Genomic DNA, 21,129 nt, shown 5'->3' on the forward strand with positions numbered 1-21,129 from the left:
TCCAGTGTTCTTGCCTGGAGAATCCCAGAAACAGGGGAGCCTGGTGGGCTGCCGTCTATGGGGTTGCACAGAGTCGGACACACCTGAAGTGACTTAGCAGCAGCAGCACCAAAGTCTTAAGAAAAACATCATGGATGGAGGCTGGCTTGTTTGTTCAGTTGCTCAGTTGTGTCTGACTCTTTGTGACCCCGTGGACTGCAGCACACCAGTCCTCCCGATCCTTCACCATCTTCCAAGAGTTTGCCCAAGTTCATGTCCATTGAATCGGTGATGCCATCCAACCATCTTATCCTCTGTCACCCTCCTCTCCTTCTGCTTTCAATCTTTCCCAGCATCGGGGTCCTAAAATTAAGGCAGTTTATGCTTAATTTTGTTTGTGAATTGACAAGAATTAATTCAGCTTTGGGGGAGCTTAGTTGAGGGTCCACAACCTCACTCTAATGGATTGTTAGGGTCTCTGATTTGGGTTGAATACAGACACCTCCAGCCGGCCTCTCTGTATCCCTTCAAGTAGTTTCTTACTGAGAATGAGGCTAAGAGAAATAGTTCAGCTCATAGTTACCTCTGTTCCGACAGAGGCCAACTTTTAGAAGCACCTACTTAAAAAAAAAAAAAACATCAAACGATGAAATTAATCATAAAAGCTATTTATTGAGTTCATGTTACTTGTCAGGCACTGTGCTAGGCTCTCTTCACACTTTATCTCATGTAGTTCTTATAACCACCTGCGATGTAGGTACCATTATTATGCCTGCTTTACAGATAAGGAAACTGAAGCTCAGAGAAATTATATAATTTGCTCAAGGTGATGCAAAGGCCAGGTTGTCTGACTGTTCAGTTTTTACCTTTTTATTATTCATTTATTTTTGGCCGTGCGGGGTCTTCATTGCTGGGCGTGGGCTTTCTCTAGTTGTGGTGAGAGGGGGCTACTCTTCACTGGGGTGCTCAGGCTTCTCACTGTGGGGGCTTCTCTTGTTGCAGGGCACTGATTCTAGGTGCACGGGCTTCAGCAATTGCAGCACGGGCTTACCTACCCCGCGGCATGTGGGATCTTCCTGCACAGGGATTGAACCTGCGTCCCCTGCATTATAAGGCAATTCTTAACTACTGGACTACCGGGGAACACTGACTGTACAGTTTTGACCACTATAATTTTGCAAAAATTTTGATTATTGGGACTCCCTTTGTGGTACGGTGGATAGGAATTCAGCTGACTTGGCCTCCCCAGGCCCCAGCCATTAGGTCAACCAGTTGTGCTGGCCAACTTGGCCTCCCTGGGGAGGCAGCTGGTCTACCTGGTTGCCAGGCCCGCAGAGGCCAAGTAGGCCTGCCAATGCAAGGGACACGGGTTCGAGCCCTGGTCCGGGAAGATCCTACATGCCAAGGAGCAGCTAAGCCCATGTGCTACAACTACTGAAACCCAGTCTCTAGAGCCCAAGCTCTGTAACAAGAGAAGTCTGGGCACCACAAAGAAGAGCAGCCCTCACTCGCCATATCTAGAGAAAGCCCTCGTGCAGCAACGAAGACCCCTCACAGCCATAAATAAATAAACAAAAGAAGGCACCCTTAATTAAAAAAATTTTAAAGGGCTGATTATTAATGAAATGGGCAGAAACCAGGTTCTTCCATTTCAGAAAGGGCTGTGTTTTATTATCCACCTCTGATGGTCCCAGAAAAATATTCCACAACCCTTGTGCTCATGGGTAGGGAAGGATCTGAATGGGAATTTGATAAAAGAAAACAACAAAATAGGTTGTCTGAATTTCTTTCTTGCCTGAGTCTAGTTTTGCAACTGTAAAGGTCCTTATCACCCTTCAAGTTTGAAACTCCCCAAATGGTGTATCTTTGGCTACAGCTTCTTCTACCAAGTATACGGATTTGGCAGAGCTGGCTTCATGGGGATAGTTCTTGTGCACCACCCGGGGCCCTGTGCTTTGAAGGGTCCTATGCTTTTGGACTGCTCTGTGATAGCTGTCTGGAAATGGTTTGTGATACTTGAATGAAAGGTTGTCCATTTTCAGTTTGCACTGGGCACTGCAAGTTTTGTCATTGGTCCTGTAATTTAGGAGATAAAAATAATGTCCTGTGGGATTTCCCTGGCTGGTCCAGTGGCTAGGACTCAGTGCTTCCACTTCAGGGGCGCCTTGGGTTCAATCCCTGGTCAGGGAATCAAGATTCCACATGCCATGTGGTGAGGCCAGAAAAAAAAAAAAAAAGTACTATGACACAGAGTAGAGGGAGCCGTGAACTACCCCAGAGTCAAAGCTGACACTCCTGTGGCGCCCCCTTGTCAACTCACTTTCTGTGATCATAGCAAACAACCCAGATGAGACAGCCACTCCCTGCCTTGCAGAGAGGGCTGATGTTGATGGCAGAGCAGGAACTCAGCACTGTCTCCATCAGAAGAATGGAGGTGGAGGGAGTCCTGAGGCTAATGAAAACCTCAGGAGAAAGGGGGAAGGTGGCTCAAGGTTCCCTGAGTTTGGGTTTGCTTGGTGCCCTGACTGGTAGCCAATGGTCTGATTTCAATGCCTCCAACATCAACATGTCTTTTGAATCCAGACTGGAGTTCAGAGCCTTTGGTACCACCTGTTTTGGAGCCAAACTATCAAACTACCACACCATCAGAGAGGGCTCTGCTTAACCAGGTTGGGAAGGGGTACAGTGTGGGCAAGGTGGCTCCTCACTAAAGGCTACCCAAGGTCTGGGGGTCCTGCCTCTGGTTTAGCCATAAAGAAGCTAGTTTGAAAGGCGGAGTTGGGGAGGAGAATCAGCGCCATCCATTTTGGTTTGTGTCTTCACCCTTCCTCCAGCTCACAGATAAACCCCAGCTTGCTCCGCTGGCTTTCTCCCTTGTCTAATGCCCACATATTTTTGATGACAAGCTCCACAAAGCTTCGCTGTGGCTGCTGGGTCTGGAGCAGCCATCTCTGCTGTGCCTGGCATTCTGCCCCAAGGTTAATGTCGTTCAATATTAGGGAGGGGAGGTAGAGCTTTTGGTTCTGAGGCTCTGGCCACTGTGGGATCAGCTGGGGCGGGGGGTGATTTGGGTCAGTGGGGGGAGATGACATCTGTGAGACACACCATCTGGACAGCACTTGAGATGTATAAAGAATTTCTACAGTCACAAAACACTGGCAGCCCATTAAAAAACCCAGGTCCTTTCTTTGCTGGATTTCTCTCTTGTTGTTCAGCTGCAAAAGATCATTCAAGGAGAAAAGAAGTCCAAGCTGCCCTAACATCAGGATTTATGATTTATCATTGCTGGGCATCTGGAGGCATGGGCTCGCCACTTCCTCAGAATCTGAGGAATGTTAACCCCCGACTGCAACACCGCTGAGGCAGATTTTAGCATCCCTGGCTGAGCAGTGCCAGCCCTCTGCCATCCTGCCCCCAGGGCAGTTCTCTGGCTGCTGCAAGCTGGCAGTCTCCTCGAGGCCCTGTGTTGTCATGGAGAAGGTTTTAGAAATATATCGCTGGATTGCAGACGTTTTTCTGCTACCTGGAAATGAGTGGGCTTGTAGAAAAGTGACAATGGAGGGAGAGAAAGGGCTCTTGGAGGGCGGAGCTGGCGCCAGGGGAGCCGGCTGCAGCAGAGAACTGGGAGTCTGCACTGCTGTTTGCTGTTTGGTATTCTGGGCAGGCAGCAGTGTGCTGATCAACTCGCTCCCTGCGGGACTCCTGGGAGCATACAGTCAGCCACGAGGCTATAGCCTCTGCAGAAAAGTTTGCAGATTTTAAGAAAATGAACCACCCTGCAGCCCAGTCTGATGGAGGGGAGACCAAATGGACACTTATTTAGAAATGCTGATGCAAATGTATGCTTTCTGCAGGCAGAAAAGCTGCCTTTGCCCATGCACGCCCGCAAGCTGCCCTTCACCTGTCTGTGCTGGCTCCTTAAGAGACATCTCTCTGCATGAGACCTGGATGTCCCAGCCATCTGGGTTTCCATCAGGAACTTCTACCCCCAGTTCCTGCAGGGGCTTCAGACAGCCCATTTAGGGCACAAGTCACCCCGCTGTTTGCTGCTTTGTAGGTCAAAAAACAGTTGAATATAAGTAATTTCCTATTCAGCCAAATTGATAGCTTCAGGGCAAGCTAGCTCTTTCTTTGGAATTAGATGATAAGAACATCAAAGAAAATCGGTACTAGATTTTTCTCTTGCCTAATAAACATCATCGATTACCTTCTACATTGTTCTGAACTCTAGTGCTCTGTGTACATTTCAAGCCTTCACTTTCTAAATGCTGTCACCCACCATGCCCTCAAAGTTACACAGTGTACTGCCTCTTTTCCTTGATTTTTGTTTACTTTTCCTGCTACTTGAGGTAGAAACTAGATCTGTTCTGGAGAAGGTATAACTCAAAAGTACCTTCAAATGGATTCCAAGCATCTGTTAACTGGCTTAATCACTAGCACAAGAAATTAGGTACATTCTTTTCTTAGAAGTTTTGGTGACTTTTGGAAAGCCCCTTAGTGACTTCTAGCCTACCTTTCCTTTGTAAATCTGACAGGTCTAGACTATGAACAAGTTTGAATTGGGACTATAGCTACTATCAGTTCCTAAGGCACCTTAGGTACTTTCTCCTTTCTCCTCCCTGGACCTTCGTTTGCTGCCTTAAGATAGCACCAGTGATAGGCCTCTTACTCCTTGATTGAGGCGTTGACTTATTTAGCTATGTTCAGATTCACAAGACATAGATCCCACTTGAAAATTTCTTTTCTTTTTTAAAATGTTTATTTATTTGGCTGTGCTAGGTCTCCACTGGGGCATGCAGATTTAGTTCCCTGACCAGGAACTGAACCTGCCCCCCCACGCATATTAGGAGTACAGAGTCTTAGCTATCAGACCACCAGGGAAGTCCCTAACTTTGAATTTTGCTATCTCTGGCTTCTTCCTAGTATTCTCCAACCTCTTCTTTTGATTTCCTTCCTTTTTTCTTCCACTCTCACTGCATCTTATCTTTTCTCAGACATAATGATGCTCTTACTTATTTTAATGACCCTTCATAAATCAGCCCTTTCCTTTTCCAAAGAATCCCACTTTCCTCCCTCCCCATCATTTATTTCCACTTATTTTAGTGGCTGCAGAAAGTGGGAGCCCAGGTAGAATTCTCCCAGGTAGAAATCTCCCACCCACCCATGGCAACAGAAGCAGACCATGAAATGTAGGGCCAGAGCTTTTGACTGAGCCCAGATCAAACAATTAAACTCTTCCACTCCTATCATTCTTTTCCTGTAAATCTCAAGAGGCAGAAAAGGCTGGTCTAGTAAGGGACATGTGTATCAGTTGAAGTTAAGCCTATTTAAACTGAATTCTCTAAACCAGATTCTGCCCAACTAGCTATGTGACCTTGGGAAAGTGATTTAAACTCAATGCCTCAATTTTCTCATTTGTAAAATGGGAATAATAATGTACTTACCAGTTACAGCTTAAGTGAGGATTAAGTGATTAAAATAGTCAGCTGTCCAACGGAAGTGCTTAGCATGTTAGCAAATTGCTCCCTTTGGTTCTGCATTTTTCTTTCCCTGAGGGTTCTCTTCAAACAAGCAGACATTCCTAGGAGGCACCTTCCGCCTACTCTAAGGTCCACTGCGGTCTCCCTATAGGATATCCAGGGGCAGAAGAAAGGTGACACTGCAGGGAAGCTCCCAGCAACTTGCCTCACTTGCGGTCCTCACTTCCTGATGCACAGTGTGAGCCAGCATGGGCCAGGTGGCCTGCTCAGCATCTCTGTGCATTGATGTACGTCCAGAGTGGGATGTGGACGTCTACAGATCCAGTCCTTCAGCTAACCTCCATGCAGCTGTGCGCAGGGCCAGGGAGCAGGGAAGGAGACAGGAGCATTTTCTGAGCCTTCTCAGACAATGTCATTTGTTGAGGATGAAGCGATGCTAATGCACACCCACCTCTCTCCTTCCTGGTCCAACATTGGTTCCCACAGCGAGTCCATCGGTGCTTTCCCAGGTTGGGCTTGTCCCAGACCCTCTTCTTCATGCCCATGGGGCCATAGCAGAGCTGGCTGCACATCTCAGAATTCCTGCCAGGTACCACACCTTGCAGAACCAGAGCACCCCAGAACAGTGGTTCTCCCACACCCTCTTCTACTTGGTTCTGCTAAAGATGCTATCAAAGCACTGGGTCCAACCAGGACAATACACCTTCCTTTATCCCAAGAAAGAGATGCAAATCTTAAAACAGTCTGTCATTTTAGTCATCAAGTCTTGAAGTGAAATATCAAAACTTATCATCATACATCAATTTTATTGCCAAATATTTGGTAAACATGGTAATCCCCCCAACCCTAGACTACAACACATTACTGGGGACCCATTTTTCCAAAGCCCTTTCCCCTGGAATGGTTGGGGGATTGCCACACAGCAAGGGGTCCATACTACTGCAAAGGGCTGCCATCCAAGCCTGGGGTCCACCAGTACCACCAGGCTGAAGTTCAACCTACCCCATTCCTTCTTTCACTACCTTTCCAAGTTCAAAATAACAGAATCCACAAACTGAGTGCTATCTGCCAGGGACCGTGCCACTTTCCAAGCATTTAACTCATTTAATAACTCCCTACCAAGTAGGATTTTTTGTCCCCATTTTACAGATGACAGGAGGAGCCTGTGGAATAGTAGGGCAATAGTTTGAATAAGTCAACAAAGCTTGTTCCATTGCCAAATGCTTTGCTTCGAAGTTATGGTAGCCACAATGAACTGGATTTTTAGAAGATATCAGTCATTCTGTCATGCTGAGATGTTCTGGATGTCAGTATTTTGGCATCCAAATTTCATTTCCCAGTCAGCTTCTCACAATAAGTAGGGGGAAGAAGTGTAGGCAACATGAAAAGCCTTTGTCATCCACATGGCTCAGTGATGGAATTGGGAACATGGACACCATGCTCACCAGCCAGAGACCGAAACAGCCTTGGAGCTGGAGGTAGGTGGACTCAGTGGACCCCCACCAAGGGGCATCTCACTGTTCCCAGAGCTTACCCTTCTCTGAAAGAATGAGATGGCTACAGAACCCCTCCCTCTGCGAGAATGCTGATGCTGGGATGGGGAGGAGGAGGTGTGTGTGCATGCGCGTGTATACTCCAACACAGGAGTAGAGACGGACCATCTGACAGTCCTGTGAACTGCACAAGTGTCTGACACAAGAACACACCATCAATACTGTACTAGTGGAGAGGAGAGAGGTGTGAACACTTCAACATGGCAGCTAATTTAAAAACCACTTTGGGGAGGAAAATCATTTGGGGCACTTCCCTGGTAGTCTAGTGGGTAAGACACCACGCTCCCAGTGCAGGGGACCTGGGTTTGATCCCTGATCAGGGAACTAGATTCCATATGCCCCAGCGAAGACCTGGCAGAGCCAAATAAATAAGCAAAAATATTTTAAAAAATCACTTCAGACTAGTTTTTTGTGCTCATGTGGGACATGATGGTGTTTGATGGATCAGGAAGTTAACAATACTGTAAACAGTGATTACCAGTGTTCCTCAGAAAGAAACCACCTTCCACTTCTATATCCTAACACCTGCTACTAACCATACCCTCTGTCCTAACCCTGACCTATGTGAAGCCAAAGCAGCACCAGGGAGAATATAAGGGGCTAGGGGCACGTGGGGGTGCATAGGCCTGGGAGGAGGTGCGTGTGGAGAGCACCAGAGCTCCATGGAACAGAGCAAGGACGTGAACAGACGTAGTGTTCTTACGTGGAGTCATGCAGGCAAAGCACGTGACCAGGCATAACGCTGCAGGGCCGCCTAAGATACCCCAGCCGGTGTGTCACACCTAAGGCCTAAATAACATTTCTAGAACTGGGAGCTGTCTGTGGCATCTCTGAAAACCCCTTCTCAGGCTGTGTTGAGAAACACCAGATTTCCTTATGCTCCTCTGCCCAATGTTTCCCAGGGACCAGAAGGGTGGAGATGGGCAAGTCTCCATAGCAACCCGGGGGGAATTCTCAATCATCTAGAAGCTTTAAGAGGTGGGATATTCTGGTTCACTGAACGTTCTTAGCAATTGAGTACGAATCAAAAATCTCTTTTCGGGGGACTTTAAAACTGGAAATGCCTCTGAAATGTTGAGTTTCCTACCTCAGCAAGAAGAGTGGAATGATGGAGCTGGTACCATTTCGGTGATCTGGGACTCTGCAGGGCCTGAGGCTTGGTTCTCTGCGTCGAAGATCATTATTTACACTGCCTCTGTTAAAGGCAACACCAATAATGTCCTTGAAGGTAATTAATCTTTTTTTTAACTGTAATTTAAAGTTGATTAAGTACATGACCTTACGAATTTGACCTGAATAATCAGGGCTCCTCTAAGGGAAAGAGAACAAGGGCCAGATGATGGTTGGCTGGAGGATGGCAAGTCCCCAGGAAACTCCAAAGACTTGAAGTTGTGCTTAAAGGACTACCGGGTCTGCCTGTGGTTGGATACCAGGATGGGAAGGCAGTTAAGTCCAACAAGGAGATAAAGGTGTCTGCTCATCTCACGATATTATGTTCTCCAGGGTCAATATCAGAGAGACCTTGTCTTCCCAGCACTAAGAGCAATGCCTGGCCCCCCGGTAGGTGCTTGATACTAATTTGACAGATGAAGGGAGGCCTCCATTCAATCCATCCTGTACAGATGTCCTCTGGTTACCATTCTCTGACCTCCACCCATCCATTGTCTATCCCTCTCTCCATGTAGTATTTATGTGCTTATTATATAAGAAGTGCTAAACCACGGGCAGACTCAATGGTAAATAAGATACAGCCCCTTATGTAGAGTCAATCACCCCTCTGTTTCAGTGGACTTTTTAAAGGAAGGGGGATGCTAAGTGGTGGGCTTTGCAGAATGGCCTGAGCACAAAGGGCATTCTCATGTGCCTTCACTACCCCACAGACTCTTTGCCTTTGGAAAATCCTAATTACTGCTCCCACTATAGACTCACAGTCTGTGCGCTTCTGAAAAGAAACTTCCATCTTCCTGTCCAGATGTGGTGTAGGCACTGGTCATTGCTTGAGCAGGACAATGGGCTAGCTCAACTGGTGATTCCATCTGAAATGGTTTGGTCCTGCTTGTGTCCTGGGTAACGAACCAAACTATAGTTTTTTCCAACCCTTCCCATTCTTCCTCATCCCATTTCATGCTCTTTCTGCTCTGAGTAAGGGGATATTCCAAGAGGGCAAGTGGGAAGGTCTGGGGTCACGTCTAGCCTGTATTTTCCTGGATGGTAGGAACTTGCAGCATGGAAGCCAAATTCTGGGCACTTGGTGAGAATGTTCATATCACGAGAAGTAAGACTTTCTCTGTCTATCATCCCCACCATGTCCCACTCCTCCAATTTTCTCTCGCTGCATTTCAGAGTAAGAAACACTACTTCTCCCTACCATCAATTCAAAGATTAAAGGATCGCAAAGTCTTGTTTCCTTTACACTGTGCTTTTTGCTAAGCGTAGGTCTCTAATCTGGTGACATTCAGACCTGGACCTTCACATCATATGTGGCATTAGGATCCACAGTGTGCTTTTCAAGAACATTTCTTTCTGCACTAGGTCACAATGGTACATTACACTCTAGGCATACTGCAGTCACATAATCCTTGATTGCAGTTCCAAAGCCCTAGAACTGACAGCACCACTTTGATTCATCCCCACAGTGTTTGTGTGAGGAGGGCAGAAGTCACGATCCCCACTTTACAGGTGGGGAAACCAAGGCACACAGAGGTGATCTACCCAAAGTCACTCAGGAAGTCAGAAGACAAACCGACTACAGGGTCAGGGAAGATCACCTTTCAGCGCCTTGTCAAAAAAAAAAAAAAAAACCCAAACAGATTGTATCCTTCTCAAACAAACGCATATACCTTGGAAGGAAGTGGTTTTAGGTGGAACTTTCTAGTAAGGTCTCAGAGGCTCCTCTGTCAAATCAGGAACCACCAGTTAAGAACCAGTATCACACTAACATTATAGTTAAATACCCTTAACTCACCGACAATGCTGATTATTATAGCTCACTGACAACCTGGTTATCGACATGAAAATGTGAGGAAAACCTCATCTATTCAAGAAATAAGCCTTGGCACAGCTCCTTTCCTGGTTTCACAGCATTTGATGTGTAACAGCTAAGCACTGCTTCCTTCTACACAATACTCCTGTACCTGTTGGCATTTTATTGGGGGGGGGGGGAGTCGTAACAGAATGTGTGCATGTGTGTACGTGTGAATGTGACACCAGACACTTTAGGGACAATTCTGCCCAACAGAATATTCATGAACTATGTCTAATACAATACTTCTCTACCCTGATTCTTCTTCTTTTTTGGTAACTTTTATTTCTTGATCCTGTTCATGTAAAAAGTAATATTTTACTTCCCACCTTCCTTGATGAAGGTAGAGTCCTTGGGTGGACATGCCTGGGGGCTGATTTCAGCTTCGTGGAAGAGAAGCACTTGAAGGGTGAAAGTTGCCGGAAGACAACTGAACGGGACTTTTTGGACCAGAAAGTGTTCTGGTCTCGCACGTATTTTCCCCCACAGGCTAAATGACCACCTGTCCGTGACACACCGCCAGGAATCCATACTCCTGGAAACAAACTAGGCCAACAGCAGTCCTCCTGCCTCCCAACTCCAGGTCAAGAAAGGCACAAAGAAGACCAGCAAATAATACCGAGGCGGTGCTTTGGATCTGGGAGGCCTTGAGGCACCGGGAGAAAGAAGAGTACTGATGGCCCCATCTGGACGACAGGGAGGTGAGGCACGGAGAAACTGACTTAATACTTTCAGTCCTAGGGGAGAGGGAACCAGGAATGTCGGGTAGGGGTGGATCCTCTTTTTCCTCATTCGGGGAAGGAGAGGAGAGGAAGATACACTGTCAAACCATAGTGAGTACGACCCTCACCGCAAAGAGGCAAATTCCAGCTCTTCTGCCCACACAGTAAAGTAACTGTCCTCAGAGTAGCTGTGATGATCCCTTCACAAAGGGAACTGGACACCCCAAACTCTCTGGGGTCCACTCTTGGGACTGCATCCAGGGCTGGAGATTGAGGCAGAATCGGCCTGGGCAGGCACATAGGTAGCTCTGCTTCTTAAGGCATGGATGCTGTCTGCGAGGAGTGGGCCCCACACTGGGAGGTGTCCATCAGACACTGCCTTCCCTGAAAATACCCTGCAAGAAAGCTCAGTGGGGTGGAACACTGATGCCTAAGGAATCCACATCCCCGGGCTGGGGGCTTCCACTAAAGCTAAACAGCATCACCAAACCTGTGTCAATCGGGAACATAAGAAAGACGAAAAACCCAAACTGATCATTACTGGCAGATGATTGTCTAACTAGAGAATCTAAGGGAAACAACAGAAAACCTAGCAGAAGTAAGACCACAGTTTGCACAAGTGGCAGGTTAAAAGTCTAGCATACAAAAGTCAATAGCTTTTCGGTCACTTGAGGGTGGCCTGATACCCTTGGAAGAGCTGTGCTTTTCTGCGAGGCCTCCGAGCTTTGTGCAACTTGCCACATTTTAAAAGATGGAGGGGAGCCAAGGAGATGCCTCCTCTCTGCAATCTGTGCAGACGCCTCAGATACCAAGTTTGTGAAGGTGCCTGGGGTGACTGCAGCAGGAGGAGGCAGTCACTTCTGCACTCTCTCCTTGGGGACCCTCCCCGACTCTCGACCCAGCCCCTTTCTCCCACCTCTTTTGCTTTCCAACTCAACAGACACATTGGGAACCTTGGCAAGGGCCAGGGTGGGAGCCAAGAAGGTGGGATGTGGTGGAAGATTGTGCTAAGTCATTTCCAAAGAAAGCCGATTTTTAAAAACAAAGGCGGCGGACTGACGGGTCTCATAATCAGTCCTCTCATCGCCTCATTGGTCAGAAGCCTGGCGATGCCAAGGCGCTGTGCCCCGACTGGCGATTCCCACGTTCCGGACAAAATGGCCAAAAGGGGCGCCGCGGGGCTGAGCGTGGCAGTCTGGCCTGCGCACTGCGGCGGTCATTTACGGTCCAGGCTGGCGTGCAGCTGGGCCTCGCGCACCATGCGGTCGAAGGAGCGCGTGTTGGTCTCCTGGCGCACCTTCTCGCGCACGTGGAAGGAGGCGCGGGCTGTGGAGCGAGCGCTCTCCAGCGCGCTGCGCCGCTCCCGAGACAGCTGCTCGCTGCGCTCCAGCTTGCGGCCGATGGCTTGGAGCAGCTCCCGCCGGCGGCAGTCTTCGTCTCTCTCCACCTTCTCCTTGTTGGCGCGCTGGGCCCGCTCCTTCTCCATCCGGCTCTGGCCCACGCGCCGCGCCTTCTGCTGCACCGCCTCCTCGGCCGCCTGCGCCGCGTGCTGCAGCCGCCGCTCGCCTGCCCGGGCCAGCGCCTCCAGGTGCGCCTGATGCTCGCGCTCCTTGCGCTCAGCAGCCTCCTTGGCCCGCCGGCCCTGCAGCTCCTCCCGCCGGGCCCGCTCGCGCAGCTCCCGGGTGCGCTGCTCCACCAGCTGCTCGTAGTTCTCCTGCGCGCGGCCCAAGCTGGCCTCCAGGGAGCTCCGCAGGCCCTCGCGCTCCTGGCGTTCCTGCCGGGCCCGACCTTTCAGCAACGCCTCGTGGCGCGCCCGCTCCGCCCGGCTAAGCTCCCGCTTCTCCCGCTGCAACTGGCCCTCCTGCTGCTGCTTGACCTGGGCCGCGCGCTTAGCGCGCTCCCTGCGGACCTGCTCGGCCCGCTCGCGCACCTCCTGCAGACCCTCCTCCCGCTGCTTCAGGTTCTGTTCCTGCTGCAGCTTGCGCTGCCGGTCCTCCCGGGCCGCGCGCTCCGCCCGCTCCCGTCGCAGCAGTCCCTGGCGCTCGGCCAGCTCCCGCCGCCGCTCCTCGCTGCGCTCGCACTGTCGCTGCCGGCGCCGCGCCGCCTCGCGTTCCTCGCGACCCCGGCGGCCACGCCGCTCCTCCACCTGCGCGGCCCAGGCCCGGCGGCCCTGCTCCAGGGCACGCTGCTTCTCGCGCTCCTCGCGCTCCCGTCGCTGCTCGGCGCGGACGCGCTGCTGCTCCCACTGGCCGTGGGCCGCGGCGCGCTGCTCCAGCAGCAGGCGCTCCTCCTGGTGCCGCGCCAACATCAGCGCCGCGATCTTCCGGTCGCGCTCGGGCACCCCGCGCAGACCCCGCTCGGCGCGCACTTGGCGCACGATGCGCTCCACGTGCTGAGCTGTCTGGGGCGAGTGGCTCAGGTCGCCGAGGCTGAAGCTGCGGCCGGTGAGCGGAACCAGGGCCAGGGCGGATGGGCGGCCCAGGGGGTTGGGAGCCGAGGCCGCAGACCCCGCGGCGCAGCTGTTCCTGGCCGAGGCCCGTGGCGGCCAGTGCAGTTCCCGCAGGCTCTCTCCGCTGTAGGACGACGACGACGCTCCAGACTCGGAGCTGAGGGCGCCCTCCCGCCGGCGGGACAGGGAGTCCAGTGAGTGGCTCTTCCTACCTGCCCGCGACCCCGCGGGCGGGGGTTGGGGCCGGGCCGGGGACGGGCTAGAGGAGGCTTTGCGAGCGGCGCGCGGGGCGGGCGAGGCCGGGAGGCTGGCGCTGCTGCAGCTGCTGCTGCTGCCCGCGCTGGGGGCCGAGGCCGCGGCGGCCGCGGGGCCCAACGGCGTGAAGAGGCGCCGCTTCTCCTCTCGCACGATGCGCTCGCGCTCGGCCCGGCACTGCTGCAGCTTGGCGCGCCGCTCCGCCTCATAAGCCTCATACAGGCCAGTGGCCACTCGCATCGAGCGGCCGGGGGCCTCGCGCACCAGGTCCGCCAGGGCCCGGGGCAGCAGCTCCACAGGCTTGACGGCGCAGCGGGCGCAGGCCTCTAGCGAGCGGGGGCTGGTCAGCACGTATCGGCTGCGCTCGGCTTCTGGACAGTCGAAGTTGAAGAGATCGAGGTGCAGCAGCGGGGACTGCTCCCGCTGCCCGCCTTCGGCCGCGGGCGGGCCTTCAGCCTTGCGGGGCGCCGCGGCGGAGGCTGAGGCCGGAGACGCCGTGGGCTGCTGGGCGCCCTGGGAGTCAGGGGGCACCGACGCGGCGGCTTCGTCCCCTCCAGAGCCTCCGGGCTCGGCTCCCAGCTTCTCCTCTTCAGGCACGGGATCCACCATGGCTGAGCCCTGTCCCTTTGTGGAGTCACTGCGGATAACAAGGGAGGGACATCGAGGAATACATTTAAAAGCAGTCCACCCCCCTCCCCAATCCCCCATTCCTGTTCATCCCCTCACCCAACTTAATCCGCTCTGGGATTAGGCTCAAAGGCCCGGTGGAATGTAAGTCATAATACCGATGCCCTGAAAACCCAAGCGGGCGGGAGAGTGCACAGAGCCTCTGCCTCCCTCAGCGTCGGAGTGCCGGGCGGAGGCCGGTGGCCAAGCTCCCCCCGGCGTCTGGCCCGCTAGATGCATCTCCTCCCTGTTGCAGGTTAAAATGAAAAGATCGAGGTGCGGGAGACAGCCGACCCGAGAGGCTCTGGAGGATTCCCGAGAGGATTAGCGTATTCATTTGTCGCTTAGGCGGGTGACTGGGGAGGCAGCTTTGCAGGAACAAAAAAGGAAGCCTGTGCATCGTCACAGCGCACTGCTGTGAAGACCCCATTTGCCCAGGGAAGAAGTTTATAGTTGACTTCCCTTTTGCCAAAGGAGACCCAGGCATAGGGCCCAGAGGTGACGGCAGAGAGGAGAGAAGTGCCTCTGCCCGAAAAAGACCTCCCCGGGAGGGCTGATCGATCCTTGCTCCTGCCTCTTGGGCAGGGCTTGCAAGAAGCTGTGCCCGCCTTCCCCGCGTCCCCATCACCGGGTGTTCGCCGGGGATGGTGAAGGAGCCTGGGTCTTCCCAGATGCACCCGATTCTCTCTTAAAGCCGTGCTAAAAGCGCCATCCACCCCAGTCTAGGCTCGGACACCTGTCCCCAGACTTGCTCCGAGTGGCTCCACCGTATCCCAGCGAGGTTGGGCTCCTGGAGCTCAGTTAGCCGGTCCGCTTCCCTGGTGCCCGGGCCGGTTCGCTTACCCCACGTCCCGGGCTCGGCCCCGCGCCGAGGCTTTTGTTCGCAGCTTGCCGCTTTCTCTTGTGCCTCTTCAGTCCTTTCGCCGGCGGGGTCGGATTACCGCCGGCTGCAGCCGCGATAGTAGCCCCAGCTGCCGCCGCCGCCACCGCCGCCAGCGTCTCTCCATGGGGCCGCGCACACCCCAGACGCTCCCTACCCGCAGGAGGGGGTGTGCGACAAGGTCTCCCTAAAATAACGCAGCTCTGCTCCCTTCCCTCACGCTGATTCTTAAAAAAGGAAGCAACCCGGGTTCCATAGCTGCCGCATCCACCGCCGCCTCGCCAATCGTGAAGGGACCGCAGGTCTTTCGACGCCCCCCGGCGCCTCCTGGTGGACGCTCAAGGGTGTTGATTTGCTTGCTTAGAAAGCAAAGAGAAGCTGGGGGGAGGGAGGTGTGTGGAACGTATATAAATGATACATTATACATACATATATAATATATATATAACATTTTTTATCAAGAAACCCTATTCTATCAGCACCTTAACTAGGGAGAATGAAGGACTTGCTCAGATTGTTTCTCAGCCTGAGAAGCAAACAATCTTGATGGCAAATAATTTGGTAGCACTATGACTCCTAATCCGAACCATGACTTTATTTTTTTAAAGAAAAATCAAGGACACTCAAATAGGTTTGAGGCAGGCAGAAGATGTGTCTAGGGTTTAGCGCAACATTTTAGGACTTCCTGGTTCCAGACAATACCGATTAAAACCAGTCAGTGCCAGTTATGAGTGCTCTTTAGAGACACCTCCTCACCACCTCTTTTCCAGTTTGAGCGGCAGTGGCTGCAGCAGACAGATGGAAGGTGTACTTAAGGGGAAGGGTTGGAGGGTGGGGGGGGGGACATAACATTTAGAGAGCGTAGTGAACTCTGTCATTAATAACCATGACGATTCGGACAGGCAGTGAGGAGCAAGTGAAAGGCTTAGTGCAGGGAGATGACATGATTCGGTTTATATTAATACTTTCGGAACATAGCTCTGGCAACGATGGGGTGAAGGCTTTGGGGGGCCAAAGGGAGGCAGGAAACCAAGTTAACTGGGCGCTGCGATCACCCAAGGCAGGACGGACTGGGGCCTGAGGAGAAGCAACAGCAGGAGGCCTGGGCCTGAAGGGAGGTAGGGGTGTACAGATTCCTGAAATGGAGAGTAGGAGAAGCAGTGCCCAAAGGGGGCTTGGCTGTGGGGTGTGAGGAGCAGCGAAGGGGCGAGGATGACCTCCTGGAGCGACAAGCTGGCTGGGTGTGCCACACACCGGGAGCATGGGTCCAAGGAGGAGGATTAGGTGGTGTGAAGGGCCGAGGAAGGATGGGTTCCTTTTAGGACCACTTGGGTTTGAGGTGGAGCCACTCGGCTGGAATGGTGAGTGGTAAGGTGGCTAGTAAGTTCTGTCACAGGTCTGGACTAAAGCTGGAGTTTATCGCATCAGTTTTTCCAGTAGTCGTGTATGGATGTGAGAGTTGGACCATAAAGAAAGCTGAGTGCCGAAGAATTGATGCTTTTGAATTGTGGTGTTGGAGAAGACTCTTGAGAGTTCCTTGGACTGCAAGGAGATCAAACCAGTCCATCCTAAAGGAAATCAGTCTTGAATATTCTTTGGAAGGACTGATGCTGAAGCTGAAGCTCCAATACTTGGGCCACCTGATGCGAAGAACCGACTCATTGGAAAAGCCCCTGATGCTGGGAAAGATTCAAGGCAGGAGGAGAAGGGGACAACAGAGGATGAGATGGTTGGATGGCATCATGACTCAGTGGACATGAGTTTGAGAAAGCTCCAGGAGATGGTGATGGACAGTGAAGCCTGGTGTGCTGCAGTCCATGGAGTCACAAAGAGTCGGACATGACTGAGCGACTGAACTGGACTCAATTGAACCATATTTGAGGTTCTCAAACAGTGTGAGTGAGATCATCCAGGGAGGGCAGGTGAAGCAATCAGGAGGTGGGAAGGGCATTGATAAGGCTGCTGAGGGAAGAGGAGTCCATGAAAGGGACCAATAAGGACAGGCAGAGAAGTTCGGTCTCATAGAATCTAATGGCAGCGCGCTTCGGAAGGAGGATGTGCCCCTATTGTTAAGGCTGCAAAGGTTCAGAAAGGTTTTGTCTGAATCAGATACCCACTGAAGCTGGGAGTAAGACAGTCTTTGGTGATATCAGCAGAAATAGCTTCAGTAGTGTCCTGGGAGCTGATGCCAAACCACAGGAGGGTGGGTGCAGAGGGAGGTGAGAAAGTGAAAGTTACTATTTTTGACATTTGTGTTAAAGACTGTGAAGGGCATGAGATTTCATCCTACTTTCATGCTAATGAGTTATTATTAGCCTGCCACCATTCATAGATGTTCACGGAAGACATGATACTCTGGGTCAGAAACAAAGGGCTTTGTTATTGAGGTACAGCAGACGGCACGAAATTTGTGTTTTTGTTGCTCCCTCTTGCTCCCCAAGTCTCGTGGGGCGATGGAGATGTGGGTTCAGATAGAGATTATACATGGGCTTGTGTCACAGCTGAGAGAGACCCTAAGCTTAGGAGTGGGCGTGCCTGCTAAGTCGCTTTAGTCCTGTCCGACTCTTTGCAACCCTAGGTGGGTGCTGGTGGTAAAGAACCCGCTGCCAGGTAAGGAGATGTAAGATGTGCAGGTTGGATCCCTGGGTCGGGAAGATCCCCTGGAGGAGGGCATGGCAACCCACTCCAGGATTCTTGCCTGGAGAATCCCGTGGTCAGAGGAGCCTGGAGAGCTACAGTCCATAGGGTCACAACGAGTCAGACATGACTGAAGCGGCTTAGCACACATGCTGCAAAGTTTAAGGTCACTCAGCTGTGAGACCATACCCTTTTAAAAGGGGCTGCTAGCAAACCTGTTTAAACTTTGCCCCCGAGGGAGGCATTATTTTCGTTATCCTGGGAGAAAACAAATCTTCCCTCTCACGTTGAGGGAAAAACTATCTCTGTCTTCCAAGGAGGTTTGTTGTACAAACATCCTTGAAAAGTAGTCTAGAATAAAAGCCTTTACAAGACATACGGAAATGCCACGAACTGCCCTCAGGAGAGAAGAGGAGTGATTGGTCAGATGGCTAGTAGGAGATAAGGGCTGGGCTTTAGACCTGGTTCAGTCTCGAATGGGACTGTGCATTGTATTTCCACTCCAAATTAAACCCCTGGAGAGATGTGGACTCAGATGAAGATAAGTGGGGTGGTCAGGTCAACCTCCTCAAACCTCTTTACTTCAATTTTCCCCTCCTTACATAAGATCCTACCAAATTGCTTACCTCAAGGATTAATAATGTCTGCTATGTAAATGTCATCTTTGTTCTTAAATGGAGACAGTTAATAGCCACCTTTCAGGGTTGTTGTCAGAACTGGAAATTAGGCAAAGTACCTAGACCAACACATTTCAATGAACAGTAATAAAATCATTGCTATTTTTAATGAAAAAAGTTTTTAATTTTGGTTGCTCTGGGTCTTTGTTGCTGCACGCAGGCTTTCTCTAATCGTGGGGATGGGCTTCTGCGTGCGGTGGCTTCTCTTGTTGCAGAGCGAGGGCTCTAGAGTGTAGATTCAGCAGTTGCGGTACACAGGCTTAGTTGCTCTGAGCCATGTGAGATCTTCCTGGACCAGGAATTGAACTGGTGTCCCCTGCATTGCAAGGCAGATTCTTAATCACTGGACCACCAGGGAAGCCCCCTTACTATTTGTTTTGAAAAATCTCATCGAATAGGCGTGATCAGAATAAGGACACGTGTAGTGTCAGTGATAGATTAAGGGAAAGCCCAACAAATGTTCCACTCTTGATTAAGAAATGATTCTTTGTCTGGGGGGGTTACTGGAGCAGAGGTCGCTAGGACAGTGACCTAGCCAGACAGTTCAGCATCGACTTTGGTAATTGATGGGACACCATTGAGAAGTCAGATAGCACTCACCTCTCATCTCTAAGTGCCTTGGACATTCCAGGAGATGGGCTTATCACAGGTTAAGCTTTGATTTCCTCCAGGTTGGGAGTCCCAGCCTGTCAACTATCAGGAGCATTAAATCCAACTTTTTTAGGGTACCTAGCAAAGAAAGCAGCCCAGCTGGGAACACCCACCTGTCCCTTGTGAGAGGGGCAGTGGACATGGCAGCCTTAGGCGTCAGTTTGATCACTCAAATTCTGGCTCAGCTGGCCTTTATGAGTTGAGGCAAGTGTCTTAGCCTCTCTCAGTCTCAGCTGCCTGAAAAGAAGGCACAACATGGACTTTGTCTTGCAGAGACCCTTAGAGGTAAATATTGAGTACCCCACTAGATCCTGTAACATAATAGCTCACTGTCTTAGTCAGTTTGGGTTTGCATAACAAATTACCATAGACTGAGTGGTTTAAAAACAAATTTATTTCTCACTGTCCTGGAGATGGAGAAGATTAAGATACTGGCAGAGCCCGTGCTTGGTAAGGACCCACTTCCTGGTTTCTAGACGGCCGTCTCTGTGTATCTTCATGTGGCGGAGGGCAAACCCTTTCCTGTCATTTCCTGTAAGGACATGAAGCCCATCGTGAGGGCTGTGTCCTCATGCCCTAATTCCATCCCAAAGGCTCCATCTCCCAACACCATTACAGTGAGCATTAGGGTTTCAACAGATGAATTTGGGGGAGGGGGGTGGGTAGCCACAAACATTCAGTACATAGCACTCATCTAATTTGGACAAAATAAAATACATTGTTCACATTATCTCCATTTAAATTCCTTTTTCTTAGCCTCCACCACCCACCTCAGCTCTATGCATTCATCCCCCTTCCTCTCTATGTAATCCCCTTAGCAGAAAAGATGATTCAATCTAAAGTTCTAAATCAAGAGTTGGTAAATGATCTGTGGATCAAAACCATTGGCTATTTTTGTAAATCAAGTTTCATTGGAACAGCCATGCTTATTTGTTGACTTGTTGTCTCTGCTGGTTTTCATGCAACAGTGGCAGAATTCAATAGCTTTGACAGAAATTGTATGACTCAGAAAGCTTAAAATATTTACTATCAGGCTCTTTATAGAAAAATCTTGGCAACCCCTATGCTAATGACTGATAACAGCTCATGCCAGTTATGAATTTATTGCCTTGCATCTCCTAATTTACCGGTTAGTACTTGCTCTGGATAATTCCCAGGTGACCCTAGGGGTAAAGAACCTGTCTGCCAGTGCAGGAGACATAAGGGATGCGGGTTCGATGCCTGGGTCAGGAAGATCCCCGGAGAAGGGCACGGCAACCCACTCCAGTATTCTCACCTGGAGAATCCCATGGACAGAGGAGCCTGGCGGGCTACAGTTCACAGGGTCACACACAGTTCGACATGACTGAAGTGACTTAACACACACGCACGATGCTAAGGTTTCCAGTAGAGGGAGCTGCAGGGCCCTTGCAGGAGTAAGACAGCGTCTCTCCCTGGTTCCTGTGTGTTGCGCCTTTTACTTTTTCTTTCTTCTGCTCCATAGTGAGCAGTTTAGGTTTGTGGGACTGTCCGGTGCGCCCCCCCACCCCCAACTCCAGCTACATACTCAGGACAGCCTCTTGGCAACCTTGCAGCCCCGGCTCGAGCCTGGGGACCACCGTCCATGCCTTCCTGAGGCGGACACCATGCGCTCCGAGCCTTGAGCCTGTAGCGTCCCTTTCACTCCCTCTCACCAGCCTCTGTGCGCCGGCATTCACCCAACAACTGCAAAGCACCTCTGCCCCAAACTTTTTTGCCCCAAACCAGTGGGCTGCAGCCACACCCTGTCCAGGGCAGTCTGAGCCCCAACCTTGAGGAAGGGGCTCCCCTTCCAAGTTGTCTTTCCTTGAGGACTCCCCTCAGCCTTAGGGAACCTTCGAGCATTTGCTTTATATCTTCATACTTGCTCTCTTTTCATAGCTTAGTACCTCTTCATATTCAGCTTCCCCGTTAAATTACTGTGTGGGCTTCCCTGATAGCTCAGTTGGTAAAGAATCTACCTGCAATGCAGGAGACCCTGGTTCGATTCCTCGATCAGGCAGATCCGCTGGAGAAGGGATAGGCCACCCACTCCAGTATTCTCGGGCTTCCCTTGTGGCTCAGCTGGGAAAGAATCTGCCTGCAATGTGGGAGACCTGGGTTTGATCCCTGGGTTGGGAAGATCCCCTGGAGAAGGGAA

The 21,129-nt window shown here is 51.2% G+C and overlaps 1 protein-coding gene across 1 annotated transcript; it reads right to left on the reverse strand.

Annotated features, from left to right (window-relative positions):
* Positions 1–11,972: 11,972 nt before the first annotated feature.
* On the reverse strand, positions 11,973–14,069 carry CCDC177 (coiled-coil domain containing 177). The gene has a single exon (XM_052647316.1). It carries the CDS (start codon positions 14,067–14,069, stop codon positions 11,973–11,975), a length of 2,097 nt encoding a protein of 698 aa, XP_052503276.1.
* Positions 14,070–21,129: the final 7,060 nt, after the last annotated feature.

The sequence above is a fragment of the Budorcas taxicolor genome, chromosome 10, assembly GCF_023091745.1.
Source record: "Budorcas taxicolor isolate Tak-1 chromosome 10, Takin1.1, whole genome shotgun sequence".
In the NCBI taxonomy this organism is placed as follows: domain Eukaryota; kingdom Metazoa; phylum Chordata; class Mammalia; order Artiodactyla; family Bovidae; genus Budorcas; species Budorcas taxicolor.

Coding starts and splice junctions, on each gene's coding strand:
- CCDC177 (XM_052647316.1), bottom strand. CDS start 14,069: ATGGTGGATCCCGTGCCTGAAGAGGAGAAGCTGGGAGCCGAGCCCGGA.